This window comes from Dipodomys merriami, unplaced genomic scaffold, assembly GCF_024711535.1.
Source record: "Dipodomys merriami isolate MVZ:Mamm:240054 unplaced genomic scaffold, mDipMer1.0.p SCAF_16, whole genome shotgun sequence".
NCBI classification, from domain to species: domain Eukaryota; kingdom Metazoa; phylum Chordata; class Mammalia; order Rodentia; family Heteromyidae; genus Dipodomys; species Dipodomys merriami.
The window spans coordinates 1,781,029-1,793,928 of NW_027202937.1; the positions used below are offsets into that span (position 1 = coordinate 1,781,029).

At 44.3% G+C, this 12,900-nt stretch overlaps 1 protein-coding gene across 3 annotated transcripts in view; it reads left to right on the forward strand.

Moving 5' to 3' along the window:
* The window catches only part of Rcan2 (regulator of calcineurin 2), a 158,067-nt gene that overhangs the window by 85,990 nt on the left and 59,177 nt on the right, over positions 1–12,900 (forward strand). The window contains exon 1 of one of the 3 annotated variants that reach the window (XM_070023601.1): positions 10,432–10,716. The exons of the other annotated variants lie outside the window; for them this stretch is intronic. Within the exon in view, the coding sequence (XP_069879702.1) occupies positions 10,630–10,716 (87 nt within the window). The 5' untranslated portion in view covers positions 10,432–10,629. Of the gene's footprint in view, positions 1–10,431; positions 10,717–12,900 lie in introns of those variants that run through there. 3 annotated transcript variants of the gene reach the window in all.

Here is a 12,900-nt window from a genome sequence, read left to right on the forward strand (position 1 = left end):
TCTTTGTTAATTAAAGACATTAAAGAATTTAAAATGAAAACCATCTCCATATTCAAGGGTGAAATTCCCTTGCTCCTGACTCTATTCTCATTTGGCTTTTGAGTCTGCATAAAATTAAATTTTGCATCCATTTCAACAAACTTCAACATACACACTTGCACACAGATACACAAGCTATATTCGTTAAGATATATCTTACAATTTCTCACTCGTGCAAAACCCCATCGGCATTGCATAGAAGAGGAGAACAAAGAGACAGAAGTGTTCTCTGTGCAGGTATTCAAAGACCTGGGCCAGTAAATGTTCTATTACCTTCAACACTTGGCTCCCACAGAGAAACTCTGGGACTTAAGGGGATTCTCCTGGTCTAGGTTGAAGGTAGTACGTATCATTTCTGCTTCCACTCCATTGGCCAGAACAGGTCACACTGATTGAAAAGCTACTTTCCATGAACACCTCTATCCTAGAGAGGGGAGGAGAACCCTTGGGTAGACTTTGTGGCATAAGGAAAGTGGCAATGGAATGGGAAATTAATGAAAAACACCAAAGACTAAAGTAAATGGAGCTGCTACTAGGGTAGAATGATTCAGAAATCATCCGTGCATTCTTTTATTCATTTATCCAGTCATCTCAATCGCTCGCTTTGTGCTAAGTGATGAAGATGGAGGAACATATAAAATGACTGAACCATCTCTTGGGTAAGAGTTGTACTGGATTTATCTGTGTTACGTATGTGGAAATAATACTTTCTGTAAAGGAAACACAAGCAATCTCCACTTCCACTGTGTTGGCAAATGTGGGGAAATCTGCATCATAAAGTCTCAGAGACCTATTTTCCCACTGGATTTCTAGTATTTCTTCTTACACTCCTTTGAATATATGCATCTTCTGGTTCTAGCTTTGTTTTTTTTTTGTTTTTTGTTTTTAATTATTATTTTTTATTGTGAAAATACCATACAGAGGGGTTACAATTACATGGGCAAGATAACGAGTACATTTCTTATCAAGCATTGTTGCCTCCTCCTTTGTTTCCCCTTCCCATCTCTTCCCATACCCCCACCCCCCCCTCCCCATAACAAATCCTCCCCCGCCCCACCCCCAGGTTATAGCTTTTTACTCAGTGATCATAGTTACTTTCTACAGAGATCTGTCTGGCCACAGACTGTTTGCAGAATGGATTGAAATAGGGTAAAATAAGAGGCAGTCAAAATAGAATAACCTCCCCCTGGTTTTCTCTTCTATTAAGTAGTTCCCTCAATTGCCCACAAAGCACTTCATGATCAGGTCTATGTCTAACTCTAGTCTGGCTAACCAGAAAATGACTTCCAGGCCTCTGAGAAATGTTTCTCCCTTGGGGAGACTTCTAGCTCCCATCCCCACACTCAACTTAGATACATTCCTTCTTCTTTGTCATGTTGGAGTTTATACCTATGCCATTTATTGAAAAAATCATTTCTATTATATCAAGGCATACATATTTTTATTCCATTCTTCCAAAGCCACTATGAAGAAAGTGACACGTAGGTGTGATTTTTTTTTATGTCCAGTGCCTAGTTTTCTGTTGGGTATGAAGTACATCCAATAAATAATTGATGGATGGGTGGGCAGATGGATGGATGGATGGGTGGATGGGTGGGTGGGCAGATGGATGGATGGATTCTAATTGTAGGTGACAACCCAAGAGAAAGCAGAGAGTTTAAAGAATATGATGCATACTGAGAATGTCCATTTATTTGGGAAAAGAGAAGAATGCAGGGCAGTAGTGGAGAATTAAGCTGGTATCACATAAGTCTCACTCTTCATTCTGCCAGCAAAGGGAAAGCAGGGGAATGTATTTAATCTAGGAGGAAAGTGTAAAGTCAAGATGAGTTTTCACCAAGACAAAGCTGGCTGAAGGTGAACCTTTGTTGTTTTGAGCTTTCCATCAGCCAAATACTTTTCTGTGTTGGAGTAGTCTCCCAGACTCTAAGCCTTGCAGTGAGGCTTAACCCTAGAAAGCCTGACACAAAGTCACAGGGACAGTTAGATTGTCCATATCACATGCCCATCTGTTCTATTGAGAATCTTCTTGTGTTTTCTAGTGGATGGGGCTTTCCATCTCTTCAAGAAATCCACCCTTATCACAGACACCCTCTTCTCCTTGGACATGAGACTTATCTGTGAAGTAGCTTCTCCTTGGTCTGTTACAACACCATTTGCCCCTTCTTGTTACTGAGTTGTCTCTTATATTTCTAGACTGTCTCCGGCAATCTTATTGTTTAATTTGGCTCTTCATTACCCATAGCTTAGAGAATTCAATCAAATTTTTCAACCAATGTTGTTTCTACCCTCCAGAGGTTACTTTGAGATGTTAATTTCCTTTCCTCTTGCATTTATTGCTTTCCAATTAAGTCTTCATATCACTGTTAGAATGCTTTCCAAACCTAGCTGTGTTCATTCTTCTTTCCCCCCAGAACATTAAAAGTTTGTGTAGCAGAGAACTTAAGGATACACAATTTGGAGACAAAGCATTCGAATTAGCCTTGCTGTGTCACTTGCTAGGCTTGCAAATTTGCTTTCTTGTCTGTCCATGGGGCCAGTTGGGATATTCAAATAACATAATACCTATGAATGTTCACAGAGACCGTTCCAAAATTATCCCTAAACAAAAGATAAAGTCAGTTTTTTTTTTTCTCCATGCTGGGACAAATAGCTCAGGGAAATGATTTAATTTTAGCTTCTGGCTTCCAGTGTTCCAGTTGGATGTCAGGTGGATCCCTTGCTTTGGGCCTGAGGTGAGGAGGAATATCCTGGGGGAGAAGGCCCAGTAGATCAGAGCCAGGAGGTAGAGAAACAATGACAGGAAGGACAAGGTATATCTTCCCAGGGTCCCGCGGCCACCCACTGACCCCCAAGTCCACATTGCCCCCATTGTATCAGCCAGGTCAGAGCCCTGAGGACCTAAGAAAGCTGATCTGCTGATACTAGAGACAGAAGATTCTGGGTCAGTGTTTTCTTTACAGAAACCCATGTTGATCTCAGGCTGTGGGAAAGTCCACATGGTGACAGCTCTTTTACCGACAGCCTCAAGGAGACCTGAACATGTGCTTCCTCGGTGATTAACTGGCCCATGACTCTCTGTCGTTTAACTTAGGGCTGTCTGTGTGCTGCCACTTCTCTGGTTGTTGGTGACAGAAACAGTGCATGAATTGACCTGGGGAACAAAAGAGCAGGATTATTTGGGCTTATTGCTAGAAAAAAAAAATATATATATATATATATATATTTAGAGAATTGCTGAGTAAGACCATTGGAAGGACAGGATACTTCTGGAATCAAGGTCTTTGCTCTCCATGGTTTCTTTTGAGTCTTTTTGAATTTCACTTCATTCGGGGGAAAGTAGTGAGAAGATGGACAACAAGTATTAATGTTCTTGACCCCTTTATGTTTTGGAAAGTGCTCATCAGAACTCTGGCTGCCTTGACCTAGTCAGGGCCTCCTTGAGTTGAATCCATTGTGGAAAATGGAAATGAAATGTTCAGAAGACAAAATGCTAGGGAAACAACCTGTTTACTTTCATCCCTGTAATTTCTCAAGGGTAGCAGAGTTTTAGACTTAATACCACACAGTGGCTCTACCACTTGAGTTACTGCTCTACTTCCAGCTTTTTGGTTTCATGGATTTTGCTGCCTGGGCTCACTTTGAACTACAATCCTCAACCTTTTGAGTAGCTAGTAGCTAAGATTATAGGCCTGAGCTGCTCAGTGCCTGACTGCATTTGTCTTTTAACCCACACATTTCACTATAAAAACACCGAAGCAAAGTCTATCCATTGCTGTCTATTTAACAGCAGAGAACTAGAAACAACTCAAGTGCTCACCAATAGGGAACCATACTTACAGACTTTGGAAATCTGTGTGGTGTGATGCTATTCAGGTATAAAAGGAATTGTATAGTTCTACATGTTACTATGGAAAGATCTCTCTTTTAGTAATAGAAGCAAAACAAAATGCAAAGTAGGCTATCATTTATCAAAGAGAGGAAGGGATATTTGTCAGGATATCAATAAAGGTAGGAAGATGGGAGGAAATGCAATGGAGGAGAGTAGGATAAAAACTAAATTTCTTTGTAGTTTTTAACTCTTTGAACCATGTGAATCCCTCATATAATTATAAAGCAAGAAGAGCCAACTTCAGGAATGGGAGGTACAATGGAACACATGAACCTAACTGGATATCTAGTTGGTTGAATAGAGAAACTGTTTTATGTGATTGTACATCACAATATTTTGTACATCCTTTAGGGGATTTATTCAAAGAACAAGTGGAATGAGAATAAAACATCTCCCTTTTTGTTGTAATTCTGAGGGTATTCTGTATGTAATATGGGATTAGGCAAATGACTCATTAGTTGTTGGTAAAAGCCAAGGAAAGGAGGAGATAAAAAATATAATTCACAAGTTTCAGCATAAATCTTGTCTTTGAGGATTTGAATTGGAATTACCTGTCTGAACTCATGATGTATGTTATCTTTAAAATAGCTCTGTCCAGTGAGAGGCTTATAAACAGCCCTCGGCCCAATGCACCAAGCAGTTCTAAGGATACAGATCTTGATCTTAAAATAGGCTGAAATACTTACTAAATGGAATCGGGGCTCCTTGGAGAAATGCCTGACTCCTTATCTGGGGCAGGAAATGAGCAAGATGAGCTGGAAACATCCCGTCATACCAGAAGGAGAGTTAGGCCTTTAAGACTGTCGGGATCTTTCTAAAGGACAGAGCCAGTCTTATTAAATGCCTCCAAGCCAACGATGCAACTGGAGCACCAATAAGATAAAAGTGCAGTGCATTGAAATCCATCAACGATGCCTAAACCATGAGTTTATAATGATGCTTTAAAAAAAAGAAAAGGAAAGAAAAAAATTGCCAGGTGCTAGTGGCTCACGCCTATAATCATAGTGTTTTGGGAGGCTGAGATATGAGAATCATAAAGCCAGCCCACGCAGCAACGTCCAAGAGACTGTGTCTCTCCAATTCACCAGCAAAAGCCAGAAGTGGAGACGTGACTCAAATGGTAGAGTACCAGCCTTGAGTGGAGAAAAGGCTAAGGAACAGTGCCTAACCCCTGAGTTCAAGTCCCAGTATTGGCACCAAATAAGAAGAGAAGGAGGGGAAGAAGGAGGAGGAAGAGGAAAGGGAAAAAAATCAATAATCTTTGGAGGATACTAGGGAAAACACGCATCAAATAAAAGAAGGAAAGAAATGCTACCACTGAACAACTCCAATGAATGGTCAAGACGTTGAATGTGAAAGGCTGCTAACATCAGAGAGAGCCTAGCCACCCATTTGATACTCCATGATAGCAGCACACAGCACCATCCATGAAGGGAACTTACCAAACATGAATCTCTTTAGCCTCTGGGTCTCATGCACAGGACCTCAGGCAATGAGCAAAGATAGTTAAAAGGCTCAATGTGTATTTCATCAGGAAAACCAGGTTGAGGGAAATCCTGAAGGACAGATCATACGGCTTCATCATCAACAATGTGTTGCAAGGGAAGAAAAAAAAAGAGATGAGATGGAGGAGAACTATACACTGTAAAAGAAGATGGGAGAGACATATTGGTGTGCTTCCCAATTTGAATATGACATCCAATTAAATATCCCACTGACTTAAATGTGCCACCTGTTAAACCAGCCAGCAGTAGGATGTGGCCAGGGAGGGCATGGGAGATGGTAAGAGGACCTTGCAGGTGCAGGTGTAGGTATGTGGATGCTGGCAGGAAATTTGGGGACAACAGGAAACATTCTTTCTTGCTTGCTTTCTTTGGATTTATGTGGGGAGAAGTATTTTAATTGGTAAAGAGGAATCCTGTCTTTAGAGATAGACATACTGAACCATTTACAGTCCGCACAATAGGATGTAGGCATCTACTCTGAAGTGATGGATGGAGGATAGAAGTGAATGGGCCTAGAGCAGGGTTTTGAGGCTTCAGACCCTGGAGCTTGGGTGCACACCAGAAACATCTGGAGGACTTGTTAAATGACAGATAGCAGCCCTTCTCCAGAATATTCAATTTCTTCTTGAAGGGGGCCCAAACATCTCCCACATAGAGTAGGGACCAGACTGTGAGTTCCACTGACAACAGAAGCAAGATCAGCCTCCGGTTCATTCTCGTACCTGTGTGGTGCAGGTGCCCCGCTGTGCACTGCTCCACCAGTGGGTATGCTTGAAATTTTCTCTAGCAAACATGGAAAACAAAATTCAAGAGGACCTGGGGAAGGAACCAAGTCCTCGGCTGCCCCTAGCAGTAACGGGGTCATCCGCGCTCATTAGCATAGCAGATGTGGCCACTGCTGCCACCACTGGAAGGTACCCAGCTCCACCTGCTCAGGTGGAGGTCCCTGTGTCAACCTGTCACCCAGCCTGCAGGGAGAAGAAACAGCTGCTGCCTGAGGTGTCCATGTCCTTCCGTATGGTCACTGATCTCAAGAGCTGTGGTTTCCCCAAGATTTCTGCCTGATTCATGAAGCATTTACTCTGGAAGAGAGAGGTGCCGAGGCTCAGCTATGAGACGTCAGAGGTCATCTCGAAACTTGCATGCACACGTTTCTCTTGACAAGGGAACGCCTACAATCCTGAGATCAAGAGTCAAAAGTATTGGCTTGTAGTCCTTCTGCTCACCTTTGAGGATGTATTCAATCATTTATCTATTCATATTTCAAATATTTTTTGGACAATCCCCTATGTGCCAGGCATTCTGCTAGCTCTTGGAAATAGAAACTAGAATTTAGTACAAGTCAGATTTTTATTGTTGTTGTTGTTGGTCATAAGGCTTGAACACAGCACCTGAGCACTGTCCCTGAGCTCTTTTTTGCTCAAGGCTAGTGCTCTACCACTTGGAACCACTGCTCCAGTTCCAGTTTTCTGGTGGTTAATTGTAGATAAGAGTCTCACAGGGGCTGGGAAGGTGGCTCAGTGGTAGAGTGCTTGCCTTGTATGCATGAGGCCTTGGGTTCAATTCCTCAGCACCACATAAGTAATAAAGAAAAAAAGCCAGAAGTGGTGCTGTGGCTCCAGTGGTAGAACACTAGCCTTGAGCTGACCAGCTAAAGGATAGTGCCCAGGCCCAGGGTTCAGGCCCCACGACCAGACTCCCCCACCCCCCCCCCCCAAAAAAAGAGTCTCACAGACATTTCTGCCCAGGGTGACTTTGAACCGCAATCCTCAGATCTCAGCCTCCTGAGTGGCTAGGATTACAGGCGTGAGCCACCAGTGCCCAGCTACAAGTCAGAATTTTGGGAGAGTTGAATGCAGGCATGCCACTCTGATAACCTTAAAAAGTATATTTTAGGGGGGCTGGGAAGGTGGCTCAGTGGTAGAGTGCTTGCCTTGCATGCCTGAGGCCCTGGGTTTGATTCCTCAGCACCGCATAAGCAAAAAGAAAAAAGCCGGAAGTGGCGCTGTGGCTCAAGTGGTAGAGTGCTAGCCTTGAGCTGAAGAGCTGAGGGACAGCACCCAGACCCAGTTTGGGCCCCATGACCGGACCCCCCCCCCAAAAAAAAGTATATTTTAGGATGTGTGGTACCATATGGAAAAAAATCCATTTCTTTGCTTTTTCTCTTGAACAGCTGGCAATAATATTCAACATCATATCTTTGTACGTACTTTACGTTTTAATTGCATTCTGGTCTATGTCCACAGAGGCTTGTCACACTTCCTCAAAAATTGCCTGGTGCTCCGTGGTTAGCCAGAGCGACACAAAGAACCTTCCCAGGTGCTCTACTCCCTTAATCTTGCTTCCTTGTTTTCTCCAAGCTTTAAATGTCATGTTTAACCTGACATGCCCTGAATATCTTAAGCTTCCTTTCCTGCAGGCATTTCTAGCCTGCTTTTCCCTGGCAGGAGAGCTCCCCTCGCTTTCCTGTCTGCCAATATCTTACCATGTTCCACATCTGAACAAAAGCAGGGATTTGTGTGTGTCAGGTGCTCACCTGCCATTCTAACACGTTGTCTAGCATTCACATTCATGGCTCTTTCTCCAGCCCCCCACCCAGCCCCATAACCCTTCAGCCCCTATCACCACTGTCTGGCTCTGAATGAATGTTTGTCACCATATTTTGGGGGTAAGTATAGTATCATTGTCATTATGAGGGTGTTGTACAGAGAGGTTACCATTTCACAAGTTGGATAATGAGTCCATTGCTGTCTTGGGACAGTGTCACCCCTTTCTTTGCTTTCCCCCCAGCTCCCCCTCCCATCCCTTCCCACGTTACATTGTTCATTTTCCACATCGCGTATACTGAACAGATGTTTGCATTTGTTTATCCTTCCTCCCTCCGTTTCTGTGTCCCCCACTTGTTCCCACAAAAAAAAAGAAACCAGAAGCAAAAATAAACACTACCACCACCAACAAAAGCAACAACAACAAAAAACATGTTTTGTCTCCGTATTGCATAGCTTCCCTGGATTTTAACCCCTAGAGGATGGTGAAAATGTGAGCATGATTTCTTTTCATTATTTTATCTCAAGACATTTTGCACAGAGCTTTATACATAGTCATCTTCAGAAAGTGTGAATCCTTTGCCCAAATGACTTCCTATTCTTCGTAGTTCCCTAGACAACATAATAGGTGCCACACACCACACACACACACACACACACACACACAAACACCACATGCACACATAGACACAAGCATTTCATTAGTCTGTCTGTAGTTGTGGGCTGGTACTGTGGAAAAGGCCTGGTTGAAGGGTATTTTCCAAATGGTCCAACCACAGAACTTCCACCCAGGTATGAAATGTCACTTTTCTCATCTACATGTAAAATTGGAATGCCTTGTCCAAGCTTGTAGCAGAAGAGCGCCAATCTAGCCAGGCACATGAGACTCACACGGGTAATCCTAGCTACTTGAGATACTTCAAATGAGAGGATTATGGTTCAAAGCCAGCCTTGGAAAGGAAAGGTCAGGAGACCCCCTTCCCAACCCACAGCTGGGCGTGATGGGGCATACCTCTCATCCTAACTTATATGGGAGGCTGAGATTGAGAGGATCATGGTTTCACCCAGCCTGAGCAGTTAAAAAAAAAAAGTTCGCAAGACTCCGCCTCAATGGAAAGAAGCTGGACTGGGCATGGCGCCACCTACCTGTTATCCCAGCTACGAGGGAAGTCTAAAATAGGTGGATCACAGTTCAGGTGTGTGCCCAGGCAGGAAGCGAGACACTATCTCAAAACTAACCAGCATGAGAAAGGATGAGAGGTGTGGCTCCGGAGTCGACAGCCTTGCTAACAAGTGCAAGAACCTTGAGTTCAAACCCGGGTCCTGATCCCCTGCCCCCAGTGCATGGCCTCCAAATCTGCCGCCATAGAGTACGCTGCTCCACTGGCCTGGGGCAAATCCCTGCTCTTCTCCAGGGATGGGGGGAGGGGGTGGGTAGGGGGAGGGGGGAAGGTAGGTTCTGCTGGAATGAGTGTTTCTTGGCACCTATATACCTAATGAAGAAAGGAAAACAAAACCGATATTCTTTGTGAAAGAAGGCTGTGCCTGTTGGCTTGCTTTAGTTGTCAGCCACATACAGTCTTCCTGTGCCAGCCAATCCGTGAAGGGTTCGAGATCTGAAACTGAGTTTGCCACAGCTCTGTCCTTCAGGGATTCACTATCAGGAAAGAAGCAAAGGGTATCTGTGGTGTTCAAAAATCTCAGGGCGAAGAGAGCCCCAAGGCTGTGACAATGACCCACATGAGTGAGTCTGCCCATCAGACCCGGCCATCTGTCCCTGAGTGAAACCATTCACTTGAAACGCCCTTCCGTGGACTGCCTTTGGTTTCCGTGACCTTGGAGGAAGCCCGAAACCCAGAGTCTGGGAGGGTGCGTGGCATTACACACGTGCTTCCAACAACCACACTTCTGCACGCCTCTCATTATCTCCTCCTCTCCAGTCATTTCAAGGGTGGATTGCAATTCAGTCCATGCCTGGAAAGAGTTAAGAAGCCCAGACTGTGTCTGACAGCTCCTCCTGGCCCAGCACGATTATGTGCAAGCAATTTGCAAAAACATCCCCAACTTCCTGCTCATCTCTGAGGCAGAGAATAAAATTGTCAAACCTTAACTTCAGGATGACCCTCCCCCTCCCTCCTCCCTCCCTCTCCCCCTTCTTCCCCGCTGAACTGCTGGTGTCAGATTTATCCCTCCCCCCACTCCCGGCTTCAGTTAGTTCTTTATTTCTTGCAACCATAAGCTGAAACATCAGCCTATGACTCAGTTCCTTGCTAACGCTGCCTGCATTGATTTAGTCTGAGTTCAGATTTAGCACATAACCGTGTTCAATTTGCTCCACTGCACTGCCTAGAGATAAAAGGCTGGGAGGGTGGGGGGAAAGCTTCGGCTTGTGTCAGTCTTTGTGGTGATGTCATTGCCATGAGAGAGCTGAAGCCGAGAGCCCAGAGCTGGCCGTGATTCTTTGCTGTGCCCTGCCGTCTCCACTGCTCACAGCTCAGGAGGCTCCAGGTCCCTGAGCCCCCAGCTGATCCTCAGAGTAGAGCCGCAGCAGCCGGGCCTGGTGACAGCCCAAACCTTCTGGAGGAGCTTCCCTTCATTCACAACTCCGAGGCTGCCCAACACTTTCTTGAAAATCCAGACGGGGGGAATGCCAGCCCCTAGCATGGACTGTGATGTTTCTACTCTGGTTGCCTGTGTGGTGGATGTGGAGGTCTTTAACAATGTGGAGGTTAAGGTATGCACCTGCAATCTTATTTATCATTGTTGCCTGTCTGGAAGCTGGATAATCAGACCTCACTCGGTTAAAGAGTATCCAGCTCCTAGTCTGGGCTAGAAATTCGAGTGGTGCATGCATGGTTACATGGATTAGAATAAGTTATTTGGGGATGTGATAAGGTTTGCTATTGTCTGGGGATTATTTGTGCTTCTCTATTAGGTAATCTCTGGTCATTTCTTTCTTAGTAGACATGTTTGCATATTCAAGGAGAATTTGCCAGCTCTTAATGTTAAGAGGGTTTTTAAATCAATGATTTACTGAAGGAAGCTCACATAAAAAGCACCACATTCGGGATGCTTAGACAGTGGCTTGCCCCTTAAATACACTAAGATCTGCTCCTCGATCGAACAAAAGCTGCCCTGCAGATGGCAGCTTCTGTCCCCAGGACTGTGGAGATGGAAGTTAAAGAGAAACTGCTGAAATTCCCTTTGTCAGGTGCACAATGGCCATGAAAGAAAGTTCAGGCTAAATAAATAAATAAATAAAATTTGCATCACAGGACTTCTTATTTCACACACCGGCCCTGGCTGAGGCCATGGTTAATTGCCATGGGTAACTTTCCTCTGATGTGGTTCAGTGTTTTGTTTTGTTTTGTTCTTTTCCAGTTTGGTTTTTTGTTATGGAAAAGATCCCATGCTTGTCAAACCAGAATCTTATTTCTTCTTTTACGTTCAGTAAAAGAACCTGCAGAGCTTCTTATTTAAACAATTCACACACACACACACACACACACACACACACACACACACACACACACACACACACACACACACACACACACACACACACACACACACACACACACACACACACACACCACACAGAGGACAGTTGAAAGTTGTTTGTTTAGTGGTGGAGGGAAGAAAGTCGGGAACTACATTGCATAACCAGTACCATTCTCTGTTGATCCTACTTACAGGAAGTCCCTGCATTTGTATTGTTGAGTGTGCAGGTGACAGCCTCGAACCTCACAGATGGGATTTGTATGTCACTATCACCCATGACTACGCCATTCAATGCTGCTGTTTTGAACAATCTTTTGAAATGAATTCAATCTTCTGCTTTATTGTTGTTCTTGCATTCTGAAGCGTAGCTCTATGGTTACCGATTCCTATCCCAACACTGTCTCCCTCCCATCCTGAGAAGGTGAAGGAAATTCGAATGGAAAGGTCTGGTGTGTGTTCAGACTGTCCTGCCAGGTACCACGTCAGCACTCTGGGGGAAGGCAGGCATCGAAACCCCTCAGGTTAGAGCCCACTTAAATTTAGTTCAGTGCTGGTAACAGGATAAAGATATTGTCCCACAATCATAGGATTGAGAGAACAGCTCCCTTTCCCCATCTCAACTTTTCTATTGTCAACCCCAAGAATGTCCTGAGATAGTTCCAATCCTTCTGATTCAAGAAATCACAGTAGGGAAAATATGTATTAGAGACCTATGATATACCAAGATTGTTACTAACACAGGGAGATTAAGTTATGTTTCTGCAGCATAAAATAGCTACTTGCCCAGTATTTTGTAGAGATAAAGGGGAACAAAATTAAAGGGACACACAGTGCTTACAGTTACTTGCATTTGAATGGCTGGGATGTCCTCACGGAAAAACTGGTACTTGAACTTCAAGATGGAAGACTTTTATACAGAGCCAGGGGAGGTAGAGCATCTTGCAGTTGAATGAGTCAGTGGCGGAGCTGCAGTGTGTGCTAGGTGAGAGATTCGTGGGGAAGAAGAGGCTGGGACCAGATAATGAAGCAGCTGCTGCTGTTGTTCAGAAATGTGTGGCAGGTTCTGGGAAGACTCCCACTAGCAGGATGGCTGGCTGTGTGTCCTTTCTGCTAATAGCTCTGAATTGTGATAGATCTGTTTTATGGTGGGTGAGTTTTCTCAGAGTTTTCTCATCTCCTCCCTTATTGGCTTCGTGGGAGGGTTAAAGGAAATTTTGCATGTCAAAAATTAAATACAGTGCTTGACTCATTTTCAGGGCTCAATAAATGGAAGCCAGCCTCCACAGCACCATCCCTGGCATCTTTTTTTACACATTCCCTAAAGATGGTGATAGATTTGTTTTGCTCACCTTTTGGGATGTCCCATCTCAGCTGAATGGACAGTGCCATTCCAGGACACAGGAAGTCAAGAAAGTGT